This window comes from Apteryx rowi, unplaced genomic scaffold (assembly GCF_003343035.1).
Source record: "Apteryx rowi isolate R43461 unplaced genomic scaffold, aptRow1 scaffold_324, whole genome shotgun sequence".
Lineage (NCBI taxonomy): Eukaryota > Metazoa > Chordata > Aves > Apterygiformes > Apterygidae > Apteryx > Apteryx rowi.
The window spans coordinates 656525-681827 of record NW_020449686.1 but is presented as its reverse complement, the minus strand read 5'-3'; the positions used below and the strand labels follow the sequence as shown (position 1 = coordinate 681827).

At 38.6% G+C, this 25303-nt stretch overlaps 1 protein-coding gene and 1 long non-coding RNA gene across 3 annotated transcripts; both read right to left on the bottom strand.

Moving 5' to 3' along the window:
• Positions 1-60: 60 nt before the first annotated feature.
• Positions 61-5267, bottom strand: LOC112968780. The gene is made up of 3 exons (XR_003254434.1): positions 4232-5267; positions 3563-3659; positions 61-3158 (listed from the first exon to the last, which is right to left on the bottom strand). It is a non-coding gene; the product is annotated as an uncharacterized LOC112968780 (long non-coding RNA).
• Positions 5268-5773: 506 nt separating this feature from the next.
• GGNBP2 (gametogenetin binding protein 2) lies at positions 5774-24891 on the bottom strand. Of its 2 annotated transcripts, none has more exons than XM_026071357.1 (13): positions 24676-24891; positions 20680-20760; positions 18355-18608; positions 17277-17375; positions 14074-14187; positions 11763-11972; positions 10580-10754; positions 9073-9267; positions 8301-8451; positions 7976-8101; positions 7738-7889; positions 7116-7364; positions 5774-6418 (listed from the first exon to the last, which is right to left on the bottom strand). In XM_026071357.1, exons 1-13 carry the CDS (start codon positions 24766-24768, stop codon positions 6215-6217), a joined length of 2103 nt encoding a protein of 700 aa, XP_025927142.1. In that variant the 5' UTR covers positions 24769-24891; the 3' UTR covers positions 5774-6214. The 2 variants fall into 2 exon arrangements, with proteins under 2 accessions (XP_025927142.1, XP_025927143.1); XM_026071358.1 differs by having other exon boundaries at positions 11769-11972.
• Positions 24892-25303: the final 412 nt, after the last annotated feature.

Genomic DNA, 25303 nt, shown 5'->3' with positions numbered 1-25303 from the left:
GGCGAGCCCCGCCCCCGGCGTGTGTTGAGCTTGCCAGGGCTCAGCGAGGTGCCCAGCGCCGAGCAGCCTCTCGCCGCTCGGAAGGCTTCACCCATCCGCCGCCTCTCAAACGGGGACCGAACTCGAGCCTGGCGGCTGCAAGTCTAAAGCTAAAATGCTGATTTATATCCGTCAAAAGGCAAGCCAGGCGCAGCTATAATTAGCTCTCCCCAAGGCTTGGCCGGCTCCCACGGCACACGCGAGGGGAGATCCAGGGAGCCTGCCGGAGGCTGCAGGTCAGAGGTGCCGAGGCAAGGGGGGAACAGTAATCATTTCCCAAAATGAAACGAAAGCCAAGAGGGGCCTGGAGCTGCTGGGAGCTCTGGCACGGCTGTGCTAGGCGCCGCTCGCTCAGCGCGGGAGAGGTTACGCTCCACGGAGGTGCAACGAGGGAACGGGAAGAGCATCAGCTGCCACAAACAGAGCCCAGAAACCCTGCGAGGTTGTGCGATGAATTTGGAAAAAAAAGCGAGGCTTGAAGCAGAAAGAAAACCTTCCAAAAATTGGATGATATCAGCAATTAGTTTTCTCAGTGCTTTTCAGACAGAGAGTGAGAAGAAAGCAGACAAAATACTTCAGGAGAGAGATGTAAGGCAGGTAACTGGCGTGAACTCTCAAGTGACTTTTTCCTCCCACAATTTCAGCAATGCAGTAAAAATCTTCCATCTTTTTAGGCTGCTTTCACCCTCCACAAGAGGCTCGTGCCAGCCCCAGGCTGCTCAGCCAGAGCCGAGGGCACTTTTTGGTCCTCACTTGACAGGACAAAAATCCTATCCTGGTAACGCGAGGATGCATCACAAGCGCTGCTCCCTGCCCGGCACCGGGGAACGAAGGAGGCGTGATAAAGTGCAGCAGCAGAGTTCATTTTAAATACAGGTTTGGGAAGTTTAAACACTAGCACTAAGCTGAAACTTCATAAGCTTGCCATGTTTGGGATGTTTTCCCAAAATGTACACAATTAAAAAGCTAAGCCCTATGACCATTTTCAAATCTGTAACAAAACTACTAGCAGATTACTTTTATTCCAGGTGTGACTACAATGAAAGCAAGTCAAACAGGGATTTTTCATAGCCTACAATCAAAAAGATGAAATGCTTTTAAATGACTTTCCCTTTAAAGGTAAAACACTGCCAGCTCAGGTAATAAACAGAGATTGTTTTAAATCAAATGTAATTATTCCTTAGCATGGAATTGGACATATTAACTTCTGTTCTTTTAAACCATGTAATTACACGAGTTAATACTGTGACTGTATGTCATTGATCAAATTAGTCATTTGCTAATAGACATTGTGAGAAGGCTGCTTAATTATTTCATACAGAGGTCAAAGCCTCCAAAGATACATTCCAGGCTCTCAAATCTAAACCCGAGAGGGATTCTTTTAACTTTGTTTAATGGTATTTATCCATAGTCACACCTTCAGCGAGCTGGCGTTACAGCGGGGATAGCACATCCCGGCTGATGCTGCGTGCGAGAGAGACGCCGCTTCCCAGGCACTGGTGCCAAGTTGCCATCTATCTCGGCCCTGCGAAACGCAGCCCTGGGCCGTGGCCACAGCCGCAGATGCCGGGATCTAAACCTGAAGAACAGAGCCCACACGCAACCAAGCAGTGAGCCAGAGTCTTAGAGAGCTACAGAGATAGGGGAGCTTGGTTAATTCTCGTGGGAAAAAGCATGTTTCGTAAAATCAAATCCAAGAGTTCTTACAGAGGATAAAAGAGCTTTATAAAAGGATTGTCATCCTCCCTCTCAAGGAATAGAGATCATCCCTTAATAATTTGCAGAAACTTTGGAAGAAACTGATTAAGAGAAACTGAAGAGACAGAAGCCTGGATTTATGAAAGAAGAAAGAAAAGTTGGGGATTTGACAATTCTCTTTAGATACTGGAAAAGTCTCAATTACAAGTTAGACATAAATTGAAAATATCTTTTCCTCGCATTATGGACATATGGATAGCTGTAAATTTTAAAAATATGAATGTGAATAGACAAGTCATTCCCCACTGCAGGCAATAAATGCACACTTCTGTGGACCGGCCCTGAAAGAAGCAACTGCAGTTTTTGGTAAAGTTATCTATCAGATCTAAGGATTATGGTCATCAAAATGCTCCTGGCTGCAGCATGAACAGTCATACCAGTAATCTAGCGACTATGTAATACTGCAAGTAGCATGTGCAAGTAGCATGGCGATTAGTGCAAAGCTCTCTGCATCTCTGAATTTATCTGAGATACGAGTACATTGTTTCTGGCAAAGCAACATTCAGGTTACCAACAAGACACAGATAATACAAGGAATTAAAAACGAGTCCTGAATCACACATTTGGATAATATAGACCAGCTGCATACAAAATGATACAAGGAACAGGGGGAAAAAAAGAATAGATCTTTCAAGGTTTGGGTACAGATGTAGTCTTCCTCAAGATGCAGAGCAAAATCATGGACACCTCTCTAACATGATACATGGGCCGTACTTGCATTCACATGAAACAGCTTTGTTAGAATCTGGAAATGAGAATTTCTGTCAAATGCATCTTATTTGGATTCTCCTGATGAGTGCAACTTTCCTTACAGTAGAGGTCCCAGTCCTGATACCCCGACCTCCCACTAGCAAATACAAGAACCTCCCAGGATTTAAGAATTACAACGCAGTCATACTGGCACAGACTGAATTCCCTACTGTCTTTAGTAGCGATTAGTAGCAAAAGTTTAGAAAAAGGGTGTAAAACAGAGCAAGCAGCTAGCGACACACTGCAGTCACATGCAGCTGGGGGACTTCCCAGGCCAGAGAGCATCTCTGCACCTTTGCATCTGATGGCCCTCGACAGACTGTGTTCCACCGATACAGACGTCTGGTCACTCTTTGAACCCATGCACGCTTCTCACGTCCTCACCATGCTGTGATAATGAGTTGCCCAATTTAACTGGAATGAAGCTCTCCCTTTGGCTCTGGGGTCATTCGGATGGGGAGCAGAAATGCTGTCCTTCAGGTTTCATCTGCACTAGGGCAGCTGCTTGCTGCAAGAGTGCACTGGGAAAACCATTTTGCATTTGTTTCCTCCTCCCTCCCTTTCTGCCTGCCATGCACTGCTGGGTGGTTTAATTTAAACCTACTTTCAACCTGCACAAAACAAAGGAGAACACTAGTAAAAGTCCAATTCCTAAGTAACATCCCCTAGAGCCGACTATTCAGCCTGTCACTGGAAGTTTTTAAAGAACACAGGTATTCAGGCTTCTTTACATTTTGTAGAAAATAAACTAACACTTGTGTATCTTGCCCAAAAGGGCAACGGTTGCAGGAGACTTTCCTGTGGTGGCTGGTGGCTTGGGGCCCGCACCAAGCACAAGGCCCCCACGCAGGCAGCCACACTCAGGAGCTGGGGCTGTTGCAACAAGCAGGGCCCCTTGGCCATAATAGCTGTAAGAAATCTTTAGCGTGCACCGATAGCGCGGACATTACCGTTCGAGGAGAAGCAAGGCTACATACAGGAACTCGGGGGTATTTGTTACTGCAACTGTTAGTACCTGAGCTGGCCACGTGCATAGAAGTGCCCCAGGTATGCAGTTCTCTCTTCTGGCCTGTGTCAGCAAGTACCAAATTGCTGAGTGTTCTGCGATAACACTGCATTCAAAACAAAGTGATCTAAATTAGTTACATTTCTTATCACTCCAGTTCTTGGAAAAGCACAAAACAACTAATGCTCCGCTTAAAAGCGATCGTTTGAGCAATCCACAAGAACAACGAGCCATTTGAACTAGCCTTCGTGTATGCGTAAGCAGTACACAGCCAGCCAGTTCAGCACTTTGAAGTTAGCCGTTTTAACTATAGCTGACAAACTGGATATTTAAGTAAAAAGAATTGTCACAGTAAAGGTCCCCTTCCTCACAGTTCAAAAGGAAGAGGTTTCCATTTTTAAAATTAGCTTTTTGTAACAGCAAATGTTTGAGAGCAGCTGAGAAAGCATTCTCTTTGAAGCTGGACAACAGAATACATGTTGCTTCAAAGGAAGCTGAAGTTTCATGAAGTTCACTTTGTGAACCACACAGTTAAAAAAACAGGACTAGTTTTCTATTATTCTGAAATAAATTAATTCTCAGGATTCATTTTAAGAACACTAGGCATACTAAGCATCTGCAAGCACAGTGCAACTTTACCTTGTGTTGAAAGCATAGAGCAAAGCCAAGAAAACAAACCTGTGTCTCTCCGCTGATCAGAAAGACTAGTGAACTACAGTCCAGAGAACATGGAATTAGGAATGATATTCTATAATTCTGCTTATGCTCCAAATCCACCTAGCAAAAAACAAAACAGAATCTTCCTCTTCTAGTGGCAGTTGCCACTAAAATCTAAGCATTATCACATCAAAAAAAAATTGCATCCACATCTTTTTATAGTTTTCTTGCATGTTTTGTACGAGTGAAATAATCATTAAATGTATGTTAACAAATATAATGCTTAACTAATATCTAAGAGTATTACCAGTTAACTTCAAAAAATTATGAAGCTAGAACTCACAAGAACATATTATCCACATTTGATTTTGTAAGACAGCCATAAAACAATAAAGCAAGGATGCGCATTAGCAGAGCATTATCTGCCTTAAACATGAAAATTATTATTATTATTTTTTTTTTTTTTAAGATTAGGAAGACATTCGTATCTCAATTCCAATTTGCCTACATCATTTTAAAATTCCAACATTTTTTGAATTGCACTCACACAATGAATAGCCTCCTTGTCTAGGCACATACCAATACAGAACACCTTATAGTAATCAGCTAGAAGAAAGTGCAGCTGCCACAGAAGTTAGATTATGGCAGCCGAATCTGGATGCTTACTGTGCACAACCATCTCACCATCTCCAGTCTGTCTACTTAGTATCAGTTACTGAACTACTTTTTTCTCAATCTCCCACATACCATATTTCCACCACTGGTCAGATCACCCTATTACAAACACATTATGCCATAAGATACCGTGTCCTTAAGAACACAATATGGTCGAAAGCATGTTTGTGCAAGAGCACCTGTGCTCCATCCTCTGAACAGAATTCATTATTCCATTAAGCAAACCTCAAGGTGTGTTGAAAACAATCTGCTTTTTCTTGGATTAAATTCCGATTCTGCGTTGTCAGGGGATAAGGAAAACAAGTGCAGCAGTTTCTTAACTAACTGGCATCAGTAATTATCTTCATGAAAAAGCCCCCCAAAATGCTATAGGCTCTGTGCTAACAAGTTCAGTACCACCACACACTAAGCACGCTGACCTTTAGCAAAGCAGTAACGTCAAAATTTATACAGCATGTCTACACAGCAAAACACTGTTTAGAGACACCTCAGCTAGCTCCGTGTAGCGCCATGCCATGGCGATATACTATCTAAGACCCGGGAAGCACAGTAACCGCTTGGCGTGCAGTACACAACCTCAGCAGTGCCAACTAGGTTGGGTACAATGCCACACTGACACAGCCAGGTTATTATGGACCCAGCTTGTTTGCAATAACTTGAAGATCTCTACACCACGTGACAGCGGAGAATCATACAGTCAAGTTAACTGGTTTTCATGAGTGCCACAGAAATAACAATCCTTGTCCTAGGAAAATTTGCTCAAATTACAACTACCTCCATGAAGCTACACAGACTGAAGTGACAGCTGTCCATCTGCACTGAACAGCAAGAACTCAAACTGCCGGAAATAAGTGTTTAAAGTAGAAACATGTACACCAACTTTTACTATGCATATTAATAAATATTCTTTATTTAAATTTTGCACATTGCGCTTTAACATATTACATCCAAAACATTTTGCCAATGGATGTCTACTTTGTAAAATCTTATATTCAGCTCATTGTCATTCTGTACAGAATTATAGGTACAACATTACTTTGCCACTAGTTTGCTTTTTGTAAGTCTCACAGTAAGAGAAACATTTAATGAAAAGAGATGGCTTAAATTATAAGAGAGGCTTGCACAGCTACTCAACTAAAGATACAAGCCTGAAGAAAGAACAAAATTAATGAAATCACCTCCACCAGCCTCCCCCAAAAAACAAGAAAAAAAAAATCACATTAATTTAAGATAAAATTTTGCCATAAGTCACTAAATTAAGTTTTTGAAAGAGAAGGCGCAGTAGTCATCTTGAGAATTTCAATGAAAGACAGAGCTATTTTATTGTATTTAGTTCGCTCCAGCCGTTGTCAACCAGCCGTTACAAATGGGCCTCTTGTGATCATTTAAGCGGCAGTATTTATTAAATTTCTCCTTCAGATGCTGTCGGTATTGTTCTCTATTGCTGTAAAAAGACTTGTTGTTTGCCATAAAGGACTGTATTTCATCTTGTGAGATAAAGATTTCCTCATCAGAAGTGCATTCAGATTCATCCTACAAATGAAAACAAGCATGTAAGAACCCAAGGACTGCCCTTCCTGTACCATACACCTGTCTTTCAATTTTACATGTTGTCCACAGTCGCTCTGCAGAAAGATGTAGCCTTCATGTCACAACAACACAAGTAGTCTTAACTGGTTAATCCAGTCACTTGAATCATAGTGCTCTGCTATTTGTTGGGTAAGAGGCAGCCTACACAGTCATGAACTCTAGCAAAATCAGCTTCAGTCTTAGCTAGTTTCCATTGGAAGAGCACAGCTTATATTTGACATTCAAGAAATGAAGTACATAAAAGCAAGGAGAAGGGGAAGGAACGGAAGATGGAAGAAAATTGTCCGAGGAGTCTGTGCTGGGAAGTAACATTTGAAGCACAAAGGCAACAATAATGCACACTTCACTTCAAGGAATAATACAATTATTAATAATGAATACTGATAATACAAATTCTGTCACTTATGTTGCAGCAATAGGCAATTCCTCCTCCCCTGCAAAGCAACTGAATTATACATACACTTTACAGAGAAAGTGTAAGAGCAAACAAACCAAACTCTAGGAGAGTAAGCCATGAGTTTCTGGCTCAGTTATGTTATCTGCTGTAGAACTTCTTCATTGAGATTTGAGTTCTAGACCTCATCCTCAATCCCAAGGATTTAAAGCTACAACTTAAAATTCAGAATAAGTGGTTACTTACAAGGAGTTCCACTAAGCTCTTGGCACCTTTTCCAGTATCAGGAACAAGCGACACTTCTGTTGGTTCAGCAAACTGTGACACATTTTTCATATGCTCAAACCAAGGCAACTGCTGCGCACTTTTTTCCGAGCTACAGCAGCTTTCAGCATGTGTGTCTTTGGTCTTGTCACGATGAAACTCTGTGTGCATGATATTTCCTGAGGTCTCTCTGTTACCTGGATCTGCAATACAGCTTCCAAGTTTCTGAATCTAAAAGGGAAAACATCTGTAGTGAACTCCTAGCCATGTTAAAACTGAAACAATTCAAGTTTCAGATGGAGGTGGCAGGGGAAGAGGAAGGAAAAAGATTGAAAAAGACTGCAAGGATACTTTTTAAATGGGGGGGGGGGGAACGACATGTTAATACACAAAACATGCATAATTGGAAGTACAGGAGAAGAGAGAATCATTCTGCCAGAACCTGTTCTAGGAAGGACTTCAATTACAAAAATTTGGATGGAGAGGTAATAGAAGATCCATGTTATTTACTACATTAGTCACCATCCAAATTGGAAATACTTTTGTAACTACTTTACAATGTATGTAACTAAATAAGTATTCTGATATAAGCTAAGGTCCTTACATGTTCATTCTCACACTTCAAAGTTTTACTTTTCTTTTTCTTCTTTTTGTTTTTGCCTTTTGTGTTATTCTCTTCTGAATTAGCCCAACATTCTACACAACTATCTCCATCCTCCTCTTTGTCATCACAGCGATGGACACATGAATCATCTCCTGCAAAAGACAAGGAGTTTCATTCTCAGATACACTTCTGAAGTTTTGTTTATACTAAAACAATATTAAGTTCTTGCCAAACCTACCATTTTCATCATGGTTACAAATGCCTTCAGTGCAGGCCACATCTGATCCCTCTCGAGATCCCGTTTCACTGCCCTCCATACTAGATGAATAGCCACAATCACTACCATTACAGTGTGGAGACAAACCTGAGATGAAGTGAAAAATTACGGTCATCTCTAGTAGTTGTTACACACTCTTTAGTTATACCTCTACCAACAGGCCATTCTTAAAAATATGACAAAATAAACATTTCAGACCTCTTCCAAAAATTTTTAGAAGATTATCCAAACACCATTTATCCCATGAACGGTGATTTTAAAATAAAAATTACGAAATTTAACATACCTTTCTTTATTTTAGGTGAGCCTAATAGGGTACCACTACTAGGACAGGTGCAAGAAGTGCTTTCATTAGTAACAATTACTTCTACACAATTGTTAGCGTCTTCCGCGCTACCACAGGCTTTGCAACTATTTTCAATGAAGTCTGAATTTTCCTTAAAAACAAAAAATAAATGCAAGTACTGAAAGTAGCTCAGTCAGCAACTTTAGGAAGGATACTCTTCCTACAAGGAAAACAGCTGACAGTGATAACAGACACTTTCTTATGATTCTTCAGAAGTACAAGACAACTCAAAAACCCTACTTTCCTCACAAGAATATGATCTGTAGTTAACAGAATTCTAGTTCAGCCAAGAGATGTAGAATAATAATTGCATTTATTCAGCAGCATATGTTGAATCAACCACAGAGAAAAGCCTCCCTAAAAAAAAATTAATGGTAGTTGTCTTTGATTAGCATTTGAATTCCCATATTCTAATTTGAGTGATCTTTAAGAAATGATAATTCAAAGATATTCTAACATGCTTTACCTAATCACCTGGATTTATGATTAAAAGAAAAGACCGAAGAGTTCCAAGCAACCACTTTACAAAAAGACTTTACTAATCTGAAAGAGTTATTAAATTCCAGTAGTGACCAAAACCAGCTTCCAGAAATGAAATACAGTAAAAACCTCTCAAGCATTCTAAAATTGAGCGCTGAGTTGAGGAACAAAGCACCAAACTAAAAGTCTAGTTATTTAACACCAGCAGAAACGAACAGCTATCAGTGTTTACCTTTGCTTGATTTATTTCCTTCTCTTCTGTTGTCTGCAAAGGAGCAGGGATCTCACACACACACTTATTTTTCCGTCTATTCTTTCGTTTTTGGCGCTTCTTCTCTTGTTTAAGCTCTCGCACTCTTTCTTCTTCTGAAAACTCTTCACAGAGTTGTTCCAATCGACTAATACCCTGCACTTTTTCCACAGCCATCTGTTTATAAGATGTTAGATCTATTTATAGACATTAATCACAACTCAAGCTTTTACATTTATTAAAAAAAAAAAAAAAAGAGGAGGAGGAAAATAACCGGTAAGTACTTTTTATGGTAAAGTCACAGTAACACAACTATCAGTACCAGAAGAAAAACTGCTTATTCAGATTTAGTCATTAAATTTAGACTGCTGGAGAAGATTATGTACGTGGGACAATTTGATTTTTTTTTTTTTAACTTAGAGCCCAGATTCACAATTTTCAGTGAAAAGCTACAGACTTGAATACATTTGTGGATCTGTGTTTACATGATAGGAACTTTGATTATGTAACACAGCATGGGGAGGAAAAAAAAAAAAAGCATTATTGATACAGAATTCCTGCAACTTTTTGACTAGGGTAACCACTGAAAAAGGCAGGTCATCTAACTGATTTTTAAGCACTCCAATTTTTAAAGTGCAGATATATTTCAGAAACATAGCAAGTATCTAAGCATATTGCTGTTCATTAATATTAATTTAGAACAAGTATCGATATGACTGAAAAAACACCAAGACAAACATGATAAAAACGCCACAGTGCACCTAGTCCAATGTCACTTCCACAGCAAGAGAAGTCTTAAAAAAGAAATACTTGAAAAAAGAAATAACTAAAGTTCTACTATGATTTTTCCCAAATTGATTTTATCCCTCCTCCCCCAATTTTTTAGACAGAACAGCCATTATGAATAGAACAAGCATAAAAAAAATTCTACATAGAAGGGCAAGATAAATCTACTGATATTTTTGCGTTAAATATACTATTGGAATATATTAAAGGAACTGAACAAGAGTTCTGTCTAAAGTTCAAGATCTTACAGAGTTACAGAAAGTCTTTGAAACCAGCCACTGAGCACACCGAATGCAAGATTTAGCAGTTGTGTTTGTAATTCCAAAGCACAGCTTCCATTTTTACTAATTACCCAAGCTGTAGAACTGTTTAAACCTGTTGTAGCCAGAGCTACTTTAAATGCTATCAGTAGCAGTAACTTCACTGTGAATGAAAAACACAGAAAATCCTGCATACTGTAGTGTATGTAAAAGGTGAAAGCAAACAAGTTCCAGTCTCTTATGTTCCGGTACACTTCACTGCAGAATGCAGCTCAGTTTTAATATACATTGATATTACGCAGCTGTTGCCTGCAATGAATGGGGGACTGAATGCAAGACCTTGAAAGCTTCTTCCAGTCCAACGTTAGCAGAAAGCAGAAAAAGAATTTTAGTGTAATTGCACGCAGTCATTATAGCACTTCAAATACAAGTTAGATTTTTACCTCAAAGCTTTTGCGTAAAGCATCAACACCTAGGTAAAAAAGCATCTGCCACGTTTGTTCCTCAGCCCGCAACTTTTGCCAGATTCGGTGTAATCTTTCATAAAGATGAATACCCAGGCAGGTCAAAACTTCTTCTTGGGCTATGTCTATTGTCTTAGCATGCCTTTCTCTTCGTCTAAAGGAAGAGTTGAACCAAAGTATAGGTACTGTTAAAGTAGCCAGAAGTCTACTGAAAGATCAAAGCAGTTTAATGAAGTATTTTTTAAATGCACAACTGAAGATATGTTTGCATGAACAGCTTTTTTAATCAAGTTCTGTTGTGCTGCATGCAGATGCAAAATAGAAAGGATCAGGTCAAAAATATCACTACTTTCCTGACATGTTCATCTGTGCATGGCACTGTAAAGCTGCACTATGCCTTCCACCCTGTGACTTCCAAAGGTGTTACCCCACCAGTCTCTGCTTGCTGTTATTAGAAGGGATCAGAAGAGTTTTAATGTCAAAGAGATGCAGCCATTTGATTCCTAGAATACTTATTTAGTTTATAGCAAATATTTCCGCTTCCTAGACACCTGTGTCAGTGCCAGCTAACTGAAGCTGTATCAACACACATGTAAGTTTATACATACTCACCTTGCAACAAGTATTTCAGTACTAATCTGTAACTATCATCTATTAAGGAAAATCACTATAAAAGGTTTTCCCCTCCTAATCACACAACTATGATCTAGTTCTAAAGTTAAGCTCAGAATTGTATTTTTCATTGGAGGATTTTAAGATGCTAAAACAAATTCAGAAATTACTATAACATACAAATGGTGACAAAATTAAGTTGAACGCTTGGCATTCAGTAAAACTTTCAACCAAGGCTCTCTTTCTATTTCGCATATTTTGAACACCTCAGTGGAAAAGCAGGCAGCTCTAATGAGTGAACAAATGAACTAGAAGACTTTTAGCAATTTCTTTCAGTCTTGCCTTTAGAGTTAAATGCACTTTAAAGTTAAAAGCACTTATAAAGTCTTCACTACTTTGAAGCACTACCTTGAAAGTATACTTCAATATGAATATTTACATTCAAAAGTTTATTATGCAGCAGAGAGGCAAAAATCACTTTTGCAAAATACATTCAATAATAAAATAAAGAAGCAAAGCGCTAGATAGCCCACTCTAGCAAATTACATACTCATACCCTCCTGCGAACTCTGGTTCAGCTCGACCCAGCAGATGCGCGATGAAATCTGTTTCACAGCATACATGTATATGACGCTCATGTGGACAGCAACGCAAACCCTCATAAAGTGCAGCACAGTAGCCCTTTTCCTTGCTGCAGTCTAGCTCACCAATAAGAATATTGTATGCCCGAAGTACTTTATTTTTGCAGTCCGTGCAAAACCTGTATTAAAACAGAACATAACAGAACTGAATTCTTATTCAAGCAGAAGTTTAGAACAGCTTAATCTAAGTTATAACATACTGAGCTATGCAACAGTACATGCTGTATTTAAGCTAGGTCATACAAATGTTTATGTTACTTCAAAACGTAAAATAGTAAGACTTTGGATGTAAGCCGTGTAAGTTTATTATATACATTATAATACCTATCATATATTAAAAGTCTGGATATCAACTTTCACACTCCAAGGCATAAATCAGCTAGTGGTTAATACGAAGAAATTTCTAGATGGACATGCAATTCCACACTTATTCAAAAATCAGGAATCTAGCAGTGAAAAAAACACACATCTTTAGTACAAGCCAGCACAATATTCCTCAAGTGGCACACTCCAAGTTACTTTACAGCAATTATTTAAAGTATACTCAAGTCAGTGATAAGCGGTAAGAAGAAAAAAAGTTTCCTTTGTTGCCTGCTGTGAAAAATTCTTGTTTCCACTACAAGTCTCTTTAAACATATTTTGAATTATTAGATTACTACACAGGTAGCCAAACAAGATTTACTCATAACACAATATATTCAGTTTAAACATGTGATAGCTCAGATAACTAATATAAGAACAGCATAGCTATGAAGTCAATTATAATTACAATACAACCAAATTAAGCTCATTCTCTTTTAAAACAGTAGCCATCTTCAAGAAGCTACAAAGCCTCTAGCTATATTATTCTAAAAATGCGAGGCAGACTAGCTGCTCACATTTCAGCTTTCAGCCCGAAAAGCTTGCTCTTCTTGTCATCTCTGGATAGCGTTTTTCCCTTCCCTACTTTGTCCAGTCACATGGCAACATTAAGTCAAACATGTTTTGATGTTTGATAGACCTATGATAACAGGCTAATTTCTGTGCTGGAAGGAAACAAAACAGTAATATTACTGCAGGTTAGGATCAGGAATGCTGCCAACACCATGTTTAATGTCACAGAAGATTAAAGTTATTTTGTTTCCAAAGTGTTATTTCCACACCACCACCCCCGCACCCATCTGTGCCCCCACAGTTTATATCAAAACCTTGAGACTACTGGAAATTAAAACTTCTTCATCAGTATGATAGCTACCATACACATGCAACAATAATTTAGTAGCCTCTTTTTTCCTGCAAGAGAGAAGTAATAGCACTAGAACTATTAAGTCATAAACACCTGTTTTAAAAGTCATTTATAAGCAACACCAAGTCTAAAATCTCCTCCTGCTTCTATTAGTTTACCTCACATTATTTTGAAATTGCACATACTCCCCAAAAGCCTAGAAGAAGACAGTCCCAAACAGAGCAGGTTACTTGTAAAAGAACTGAAAGATCAATTACCCTCACAGAAAGGAAAACTTCTGTACGTAGAAAGCATCAACTTCAACATTCTGTATTATTAAGAACGCACAGATTTAATACTAATTTATATTAGTATAGCGCTGAAAGTAATCCAAAATTCCCTCAAACACACACATACAGTTCTAAAGGCATCAATTAAAATACTTTAAATAACATGAAGAAAAAAAGAGGGTAGAGCTACCTAAAGTTAGAATTCTTGCTATCTCTTGAGTGTACAGCCTGTCCCACTAAAAAAATTAAAAGTAATAAGAAATCTGATGTTCATGAGTCTGTTCATGCTGAAATTGCTGCTAGAATACTAATCGCTGCCATGGGATAGTTCTAAAGTTGCAGGTAAAACTCTCATATTTGTATTTAAAGATGACTAAAAATACATTGAACATATCCAACCGTAATACATCAAATTTTTATAATTTAATCCTAACCAAAAAATTGAGAGAAATAGCTGTGACTTCACCTAACATCTGTCCATTTCCACTACTATAACTGGGAACAATGAGTAAAATACAAAGAATACTTAATCTACTTAATCATCAACCGTTGTAATGCAATCTTGTGAGGTTGTCTATTACTATGAACCTTAGAATTTCAGTTTTAAAAAGGTATCATAGGAATCCTGTAAACTTTTAAACATTGTGTGCACTTTATACATATTGATTCACAAGAATATGCAGCATGTATTATTCAAAATGGTGCGTCTTAATTCTCTTAACATACCTGTGTTTTCGTAGATACGTTTCTAATGTTTCTAAAAGACAACTAGAATCAATTAAAACTACTTCATCCCTGCATTCTTGAGACATGAGTTCCCACACATCCATCCAACAACCCCTGCAAAAAAAAAAATCATAAGAAACAAAGACTGTACATTATCCTTTTAGGAGGTGGGGAAAAGAAGCAAAATAAAGCATCTTTAGTTTACCTGACTGCTCCCTGGAAAGGTCCATAGTGGAAAGTGATCCTACACTTGCTGTCCTTCCTGCTGTCTTCACTACTTTTCTTATCTGCATTTAATTTCTCTGTACTGAGTGTGCTACTGCTCCCTTCACTGTAGCACAGTATTAAAAAGAAATTTTAAACCTATACCAAGTCTACTATCAGCTAGTTATTTTTCCTAAACAAACGCTATCAAAACGCTTCAGTGTTCCTCAGTTTACTTTGAATACTGTATAGGCTAAGCCTGAACTTCCAGAAAAACTAGGGTCAGCTATGAAATACAAAGTTTGCTGTCTGTGTTCATAAACCCAGATTATAATGACTTTAAAAAATTACAGCTAAAAGAAAGCAATAATTTTTCAGAATATTAAATATATGTGAGCTTTAATATTTCTAGCAGATTGCATTTCAAATGGCAATTTGAAAAATAGTCATCTCTACCACTACAGGGAAACCATTAAAAAACCTACATTAAACTTCCAAAATTTGTTAAAAAGCTTTACCCTAAAACTACATACATTTGCTGGACTTGAACTTGGATATGCTAAAAGTACTCTCAGCAAAAAATAAACCTTAAATAGCAAGTCATGTTTACTTACAGGCTTGACTACACTTGACATTTTACCAGAACAGTCATTTCTATTTAAGCTCATGCATAGTTAAGACAGAATAGGAAAAACAGGGGAGGAAACACTCCTATTTAATAATTAGTACCTCAAGAGTCTGTATTTATACTATCATCTCAGTAAATTGCCAGATTTGTATTTGCATGTGTGTTTACCAGAGGTTAAATGCTCCTTAGCCCCAAATGAAACAGTAGTGATAAACCAGGTACACTTAAACAGAGAATGTCAAGTAACTCTCAAATGGTATTAGCTGGTATTCATAGTTAGGTAACTTGTATAATTAAAAGCACAATTACAATCCAAAGCTTTTTTTTTTTTCCCCCTCTCGGTATAAAGCAACTAACAAAGATGCAACTCATCTGAAGAAGTTTGCTGTAATGAAGTCGAGCAGAAGCTCTAAATTGATAAACAAAACTTGTTCTGTAACATAATCCTATTTGACATCTCCATGTCTAGGCTGTTAGCACATCTGCTTCCAGGCAGCAGATTTATTTGGAGAAATATCAGTACTGATACACCCCGATCACTTTGGTAGCATAATAAATGAATATTGACTGAGCAAGCAGAGTGCAAGCCATGTTTCTTAAGTAAACTATACTGATTGTCCACACACCATGTTATCAGATAAAGCCAAAAGCTTTACTTTTAATACATTAAAATATTGTTCTTCCACATATTACTATTAACCCAACACTGTTCAAAATACTAAGGTGATTTACTCCAGCATGAACTGAGGAAATAAAGGCAGCATTATCTCTCTATTCATTCAGTTTCACAGTTGTTTTGCCTTGCCAAAATGGTACGTATAGATTCCAGGATATATGTTCTTAAATAGAAGTAATTAATCTTACCATAAACAAACTGAAGAGATTTAACACTTTCATATAGCTTCGAATTTTTACTTTTCTTTTTAAATACAACTATAGGATCTTTTGTTTATGTAACATAAGCTTTAAACCAATTATATGAAAGGCCTGTAAATATAATAGGAGATAATGACTAGTTACCACTATCCTCAAGCAGTGCAAGTAAACTCAAGTGTCAAATTCCACAAGCCTAGCATCTCAGGGGATCAGTCTAAACCCAAAGAGACTAAAGTCTGCATAGAAAAATACATGTCCTGTAACTGGAAACCCTGATCAATCTTTGACAGCCTGCATGCTTAACCAGAAGCAGAACACAACTGACTAGAAAAGTGTCAATACACTCCAACTAAGCACAGTAGTCCAATTCATTGGTCATCACCTCTCTAAAAAAAACAATAAAGAATGAACAGATTTAAAGGCTGGGGTTTTTTTTGTTTAACCAGCTGGAATAAACCATTTCAGCTTCTAATACACAGAAGCATATATGCATCTTTTTCACTGATGTACTCAAAACAATCTGTCACATTTTGAGAAAATACATTCTACAAATTTTCAATTTTAACCCTGCAGTCCAATAATAATATTCCTTTATTAGTAGTTACACAAGACATTTTTAACAATCCCAAGTAAAACGGTGCATATTTGTTTAATATGTACCCTTTCACCTCAATGTGAGAAAACTGCACCCATCAAACATTTGGTTTAAAACATGAAAACTGATTTGCCTTTCGTGAACATCATTTATATTACAGTCAGCCATGAATAGGACTTCAATGCTTGAAGCAGAAGCTATCCCTGCCCTGAGCAGATTATCATTCAAGCCATGTCAGACAAGAGATATGAATGAACAGCACAGAGAGCACTGGTTTGTAATGGCCAAGCTGGCTTTCAGCAACTGGTTTTGAAACTAAACATGAGTATCTTTTTATATTAAATAAAAAAAAAAAAAAAAAAAAAACTCAAGAGCTAAGAGTCAAAATTTCAACAGCTAGAGCTAACAAGCAAGTTGTAAGAAACAGTTGATTTCAAATTTCATATGAAAGCATCAGCAACTGTCCTAGGGAGCTCTGACAAAGGGCACAGGGACAGCTCTCAGAAGGAGGAGCGCATATCTTGCACTGGGAGGGCAGGAGACTTTATCGTACTGTCTATTTATTGGACAAAACTAAAGTGTGAATAAGGTCAGTGGGAAAAGGATTAAACATCCTATGACTGCAGTGACAGTCTTACCAGAAGGGCTAACTACCCTATTATGAAAACCTATGAAAAAAGACTCATGCTGTGCAACTTACGCTGCCCAAAATTGCTGGGTGCTTCTGTTCCTCTCCCCCACAAAACTATTTGCATCTACCATAATCCAAATAGTTTGGAAACTACTACTCTGGCAAACAAATCACATGCATAAAAATTGATCCCAGTGCTTAAGAAGAAATTAGTATCCGTAGTTCCATTCCTTAAATATTTTAGATTGAATTCTGCATGTTAAACTTACCCCAAAGGTTTTGGTTTGTGTGTGTCCAGGGAGTGTAATTGACACCTCTTGTTCTTCTTACTTTTGGGAATTGCATCAATCATATCATTCAGTTTGGACCTACAGAAAAATGACAAAAAAGTAACTCAATATTCTGAAAACATAATTATCCAGTGAAGTTTTAAAGGGATTAATTCAGCTCATCTGTCAGAAAAGAAGTACACTAATGAACACTAAATTTAAAAATCTTCTTCCCGTCCTCCACTGCTTTTACTCTGTTTACTCATGACCCACAAACTTGTAGTAGCCCAGGAAAGTATAGTAAGAATGTTTCCAAGCAAACCCTAGGAAGCAATGTAGCCCACAACCTAAAAAGCTACTACATAACTTTACTCTATGAATAATAGACCTGGAGCAATGACAACTAGTTCAAAAGTGCAGGGAACCACTAAGAGCAACTTATCAATACCAAGTTACACCTGCCGTGCCTTCCAAATCTGTCCCCAGCTCTGCACTAACCTTTTCTCACTGGTCTGCTAACTGGAGCAAGAAGTAGCATGAGCTGAAGCCAGCTGGAAAGCACAGGCACACTGTGGTGAGCAGTCGCTGTTTGGTCTGTTGACAGCCGAGAAACAAATGGCACTGAGGCTATATATTGTGCTAGCCAGACCCAGAGGGTTTCACTTTCTCAGTGTTACTGTTCTACTCAAGAGCAGAAGGCAAATTTTCTATGTAAAGTAGCGGGGTGAAGAAACCCTTTTCTTTCAGAGATCATGAAAAACCCACAGCGCCAGCTTGGAGACTAACGGCTAAGCATTTAATATTGCTATCTTTCAGCTGCAATCAGAGCTCTGCAACTGATGATACAAAAGATTAGGTCTTTTGGGTTTGTTTTTTTCCCCCCAGATTAGACAGACCAACAACTAGTTTAACATGGCTGTAGAAGACAAGTATGAGCTATCAGATTCAAACCTGCAACAATTCAATATCTCTAACAAGGAAGCTAAAGAAGAGTAATATACATAGAAGCTGGTTCTCCTTTTCTGCAGACAGTAAGTATAATCTGAACAGTTTTGGGATAGCTGTGGGTTTAACTTACCCATGCACATAAAATAGTGTATAAAGCTTCTTTGCATCAGTCATACAGCTTCGAGTTGCAGAAAGAACCCCCTTTGGCCCTACTGTTAGGGGCTCAAGAGCTGGATTTCCAGACTCAACAAGCTGAGAAAACAGACGTTCCACGCTACGACGACAGCCAACACATGGGACCAACTGAGAAAGCGCACTCAAAACTTCACGTGACGTCACCATCATGGCAATATTTAGATCCTGTTGTTTAAGCATGCTATGCCGCTAAAAGAGAGCAAGAAATTAAATAATTATTTTGGAGATCTTGAACTGTTCAAAGATTTCTTTGCTTTTAACTGCATTTCCTTTTCAAAATATACTTTAAATGGAAACTGTGTGCAGTGCTCAGATTCAGGTCAATATCTTACTGTATATCACTTACAATACTTAATGTATAAATAAAAGCATGCCAACTAATATCATAGGAGCAATTCTCCTTCAAGTCTTGGGGTCTATCCTCAGAAAGGCAAATAGTTTTTTTCTCCTCTTGTTCTCTCCTTCACCACTCAAATCAGCAAATACTGCTTCCAAAGGAACAGCACACCTCCCTGTCTTTATCATCAGGAGGCCGCCTTCTCCACCTGAGCTCTCACATATAACTTTTAAAGTTTTTGTTCTCTACTCGCACTCATTTTATCTTGGGCACAGAGGTAGGAATTTTCTGAACTCTTAAACACTAGCTAGTAATTTGCATATATGGAAATTTTATTTAAAACAAACCTATTCTATTCAGACCAAGACATGTTTAGCAATACTTTTCCTGGAAGACTACAGGCCATTTCACATCACAAATCTAATACCTGAAAAAGCATGCATTACTAGTCAGGGTGAAATGTTCTATTTTAATGAGGAACATCCAATGCATGCTAACAATGAAACATTAAAGAGAACACCATCTGATATTTCTTACATCAATAAACACTGTTAAGAGCCTCTCCCGGTTCCTCTGTCAAACACATCCATGTGCATACACACACAGAAAAGCACATACCTTTCTATTTCTTCTTCTAACTGCTGTATTACAGACTCCGACTTTGACAACATTGAACTTCCAGTAGCATAGCTACACCAAGTAGAGAGTCCCTTCTTCATACACCAAACAACATACCTGCACTTACAATATCAGCACTATTGGCACTTTCTAACTCTATCTATAAAAGCAGTGTTGTCAGTGTATTAACTGTGAGTGTCATTTTTCCCTGGTTATACAAAATACAGCTTTGCTACCACAATTATATCTATACAGGGAGCGTTTTGCCACAATTGTATTTTCTGTATTATTGTCATACCATACCAGTCAAACACTCCTAATGTAGAAATGACTTATTACAACTGCTGGAGAGAGAAAGAAGAAAAGACCATACAACATAGCGAAACTAATCAATCCCACAGAAAGTGTAAAGGCATGAACGGAAGAGAAAAAACATTTTCATTTCATCTTATTTTTATTCATATTATAAAAGGTAAAGCTATTATCAGATAACATTTAAAGTTTGTACTCTTAAAAAAAGGCACATTAAACAGTTTGTCAAGTGACAGTATTCTGCAATAATCCTTCTCTTTTCAGTAATTAACAGTACTAGTCACAGCAACAGGAGAAACGAGCTATTCTCACAACACAGCTACGCTTTATATGCAGCCTATGTCTGAACTGCTGCAGTCAAGACCACACTGAAGAAGTGCAAGCTGCATATCATCAAACTGGCCTGTTCTTTTGGACACCAAGCAGCACAATTTTTTATTTGCTACAGGTTTAACAGTGCTATAGTTATTTGTCAGATTGTTAATAGAAAAGTTTCCATTATTAAAATTTCACAGGACCACAAAACTGTCTTTCACTATTCAACTAGAAACTATCTATAAACTAGCCCATTACTTTTATCTTGGTACAAATCATAAGAACTTGATCTTTAAGAAACACACACTACTTGAATAGCAATTCAAGAGCATTTTGAATTAAACTAAAATATATTTAGAAACTAATTTCTGTTAAGTATAAACTGGCAGTGACCAGAAGATAAATCAGAATTGAAAACTCGTAAAAAAAAAAAAAAAAAAATTAGATGTGCAGCAATCTCTTCCTGTAAAGACAACAGCATATAAAGGCTGTGACGTACAGAAAACGAATGCACCCAGTGCACTTTGGTACCAATATTTAATTGCATATAGGTGATGACTGTCTCTTAAGTAATTCATTACTACATATGGTGACAACCCCCTGGAAAAGTGAAAGCACAAACCTGAGGAAAGTAAGATCTGATACGCAGCCTTTTTAAAAACAGACTGATGGATTTACCTGAATGAACTGCTTTAATTGTGCACCATTATTCTGATGTCCATCAAGGTTTAGTACATTATCAGGAAATTCCATCACCATCTATGTGAGAAAGAGGAAAAAATAAGCTTTCAGAAAGTCAAACACAGAGCCATTAGTTTATTTTAGTTTCTGGGAGGTGCACTGGGGATGGAAGGGGAAGAAGACAGAAAGGATGTTAAATTCTCATTCTTTTCACATTACAATATTCAAAGCTTGGAAAGAGATAAAAATAGCAGTTAAGATAGTGAATGTTTTACCAATTTAACTAAATGTTTCACTAATATAAGGTTCTAGAGGCAGTCTATAAACAACAACCCTTAAAAAGCTGTTTTATGAGAGAACAAAAGTTACTAAATGGAACATCAGTATTACACTATTTACATTACTTGAAAACATGCCTCAATTAAAAAAATATATATATATTGTATTTCAACACATTGAGATCCAAACTGACCCAAAAGCCTAACTAAATCTGTAAAGCCATGAAGAAACAGTCACCACAGTTTAATGACTTTGAGCCTACTCTTTCAAAGTGCTAATTTAAAACCATATTAATTCAACAAGATACTCCAAGGTACACTTTATTTTGTATGACTGCAGCTGCAATTCTCAAGTGGCTCAAAGTAAAATGTTAAGCCTAGAGAACAATGTGATTACTAGTACAGTAATTAATAATATTTCTTTTCCAATTACTGAGCAACAAAGAGGACAATTTCTTGAAAAATCAGTAAAATCATTTTCAGCCAAAAATCTAACATAACAACCAGGGAGAAAAATGAAAACAACTAGGAGGAATGAGGATTGACTTAGTTGATTTTATTCATCCAAAATGAGAAATACAAAATATATCAATATGAATACAGAAAGTTCAGTTTAAAATCTGAAAGACCAAATAACTTTGAAATTGGACCAACTCTAATACCAGTCAACACCAAAATGAAATTGTTTGATTAATTCTTTACCCCGCCTCCACCTTCCTTTAATTGACTGATAAAGAAAGAATTCCCTGCTGTCTTCACAACTGCTGACATTATCTCCAGAGAACTGATACATTTAGTTTTACAGGCACTCAACATTGCTCCAAAATAAACATCTATTCTCTAAGGCTGGAAAGCGAGGCAGTATATGATCTAACACGTGCAAGAACTGGTACAGTAGCGTAGCTTTCTAGTCTCTGTGCAGACCAGCGCCACAGTCAGTGCTAATTCTGACCTCTCCCATATTCCTTTCTTTGACTTCTCTTTCCATGCCCCTGACCCACACACACTTACCAGCAGCACTAGTTTTTGCTGCAGAATTACAGGTTTCCTACACTGCTAATCTGATGTTCCTGTGGGGAATGAGCTACATGCAAATAAAAGAAATATTTGCTAAAAGCAGAGAAGAGATAATTATTCTTCTTTTTCTCCCTTCATCTCCCACTATCAGACCACACCCCTAGGTGTTTTGTACAACAGAGTGAAATTATCAAAGACCAAATTAATTCATGCATCAGTTTGACGAGATTTTATTAACCAGTTAAACATCAACCACCATCATGTCCTGAACTGAAGAAAAAATTCCCACAATACCACATCAAACGCAATGCCTTCTAGAGATCATAAGGGCTGCTTAAGAAATGAAAACAGTTAAATATTCCAACTTCCTTTAATTTCTAGTTGAGAGATAAGAAACAGAAAAGTGTAAGATAGTGAACAATTCATTTAGCAGAGCAATACCATATTGCACCTAAGAAGTTTCTACAAAGTAATGTTAAAAGTCTAAGAGCATTATAAACCATTCATTTACTAATTTGCTATCACTGATTCACTGTTTTTAGATTCAGGGCATAGATTAAGGCTTCCAACTGACTAATAGAAATCAAATCGTCACAATGTGTTTAGATTCTGAGAGTTTTAAAAGTGGTCAACACAAATCCGTTAATATCAATAAACAACACAAATTTTAAACAAATCTAAAGATATAATATTATGTTTCAAAAACAACTGCATCTGTTTCAAAAACAACTGCATCTTTTGCAATAGCTCTTGTAGGAATTCAAGTAGTATATTGTAGAATTTGTTTAGGCTCCAAGACAAGGAAGCTAAGAAGTTCATTCGCCTGTTTCCACAGCTTTACCAAATAAAAGCTGCCAGATCCCCTAGAAATCTGAGTGCTTTGTAACAACAGAAAAGAATGGAAAAAAAAATGGATGCAGGACAATATTTCTTTATGGTGAGGATGACTTGCACTTACATAAATGCCTTTCATCCAGCTGGATACAAAACTGATTTACAGCTATAGGAACTTCTTCAGTCATGACTATGGCTTTTCTCTGGTGTAAAAAGTAAAATGATAATGACAACATCATGCAACTGCAGAAAGTTTGGGGCAGGAAGTTAAATACCTGGACTACAATCACAAATGGTATTTTAGGCCAGCAGAAGTCATTTATCTCATGCCCATTATAGCCAAATTTTCGCACTCTCTCTCAAGCTATTAAGTACAAAAAATGCCAAGAAGAGCATGGTAAATTTTCTAGTTGACAAATCCCTAATGAATCATTTTTATTAGGGAGTCCAGGAAAAAAAAAAAATCTTAAAACTATATGAAGAATGGAGAGGGGAAATAATATTCAAGGAATAGACAAGACATCAAAACCTTACACTATTCCTAAGTAATGCTGGGTTCCCAGCTAACCAGCCACTGCAGAGGAGCTAGATATCACTTTGGACAGCTCATAGGGAAACTTTGCTTAACATATAAGCACAGTTAACCAGAGATGACAGACTACATAAAACCAAAAAAAATAGTGAAGGCATTTGGTAAATTAATAACATGCAGTCATTTACAATGATCAAAACTAAAACACAGCAAGAAATCTCTTTTCAAGTGCAAGAAAAACAAAAGAGATTGAGACAGATAAGTCTTTAACAGCAGGAAGAGGGGGGGCTTAGAGACTGCCTGAAGATACTGAATTGTTTTGTTCTGAAAGATGGGAGAAATTACACTACAAAGCTGATAAAAAAACCTACAGCAAGTCAGGCATTCTCCCATTTTAAAAGGTGAGAGCAGGAATTTAAAGTGGATACATTTTATATCATTTAAGTAACACAGCAGTTACTGTCACAAGATACAGCACTGAAAACAAGGGGATTCAAGTATGAATAATTAAGATACCCAATTACACTATGAAAATCCAATTTTATTTTCAACCCAACATTTTTACCCTGTAAAAGTTAGGACAAATGACAATGAGGTAGTTAGAGAAACACTTCTTCCATTTGCTCTCTATTCATTTATTATGCAATTTCTGAACCTCCATTTAAACAAGTGAGGGAGAGGAAAAGAGACTACAGAGCCTTCAAATTACATTTACTTCATTTTCCCACTCAATCTTCTGGAGATAGCAAAATCCCCATAGTTTTCCAGTCAGAATACTACACTGAAACTCTCTCAGATTTGCTGCTGTAAACATATGAGCAGGTACCACAGGCTCTAAAATATCTGTTTTAAGCCAAAGTCATCAAAAACGCCCTCAGCCTTTCCTTGCCTATTTAAAAACCTAATTAACTAGTCATGAAGTTGGCTTTTAACGTTAATATACCCCCCTTCTTTATTAACTGAAAAAAATGGTTTTGCCCCACATTTGGGTTTGGGTACGGACACACTTGTCAGTCTTTAAAATGAATTATAGGCAGGCCCCGACACAGCAGGAACTTTCTTCTTATGCTATATGCGTGTTTTCCGAGGTGGAAAACGGATTAAAAAATAAAAAAATAAAGAAAAGCCCCGTCAAGCACTGCTAACCCGAAGTGCTATAAAGTCCCCCAGACTAGCACGGGGAGAGCAGCCAAAGGAGGAGCCTAGGAGGCCTGTCTGGAGAGAAAAGGCCTCGCCTGGGGATTGCAACATCCCGTCTGCACATGCTGTAAGCAGGGGGGGGGGGGGGGGGGGGGGGGGGGGGGGGGGGGGGGGGGGAGGGGAGGCACTCACCGTGAGGGTGTCATCTATGTAGAGGGGGATCTGCCTCTTCTCGAAGGGGAATTCCTCCTCCCCGTCTCTGCACACCGCCACCAGCCGCGCCATCGCCGCCGCCGCCGCTTCCTGCCCGCTCCAGCCTGCGAGCAGCCCCACGGGCGGGAGGTAAACAGCGGCGCCGCTTCCCCGCGACACTTTCACCAGCAGGGGAGCGAGCCTGCCTTACCCGATCGCCCGATTCGACACGGAGACTCCCAGCGCACGCCCGCGTCCCGCCGGGAGCCTCCTCGCCGGTTTAATCCCGGCAGAGGCTCCGCGGAACACGAGCCGGGCACGGGCAGCGCGGACAGCCCGGGAAATGCGACATAACATGGAAGCAAGGGAGGGACCGGCGAGAAGGAGGAGGAGGAGGAGGAGGAGGACCCCGGCCCTGCGCCGGGGCACGGCCGAGGGAGGCTGAGCACCGGCCGGGACCGGAGGGGTGGGGGTAAAGTCCACCCGCACCCTCCCCGCCGCAGGGACCCGCCGCCGCCGCCGCCGCCAGCCCCCGGGGCCGTTGGCGAGGCGGCGCTTCCCCCACCTGCGAGGCGGGCGCCGCCTCCGCCGTCAGGCGATGGGGGGAGGCCGGACCGGACCGGACCCC

Coding starts and splice junctions, on each gene's coding strand:
- GGNBP2 (XM_026071357.1), bottom strand. CDS start 24,768: ATGGCGCGGCTGGTGGCGGTGTGCAGAGACGGGGAGGAGGAATTCCCC. Junction 17,376..18,354: donor ACACTATTTTATGTGCATGG/GTAAGTTAAACC, acceptor ATTTTTCTGTAG/GTCCAAACTGAATGATATGA. Junction 8,102..8,300: donor CTCACCTAAAATAAAGAAAG/GTATGTTAAATT, acceptor ACTTCATCTCAG/GTTTGTCTCCACACTGTAAT.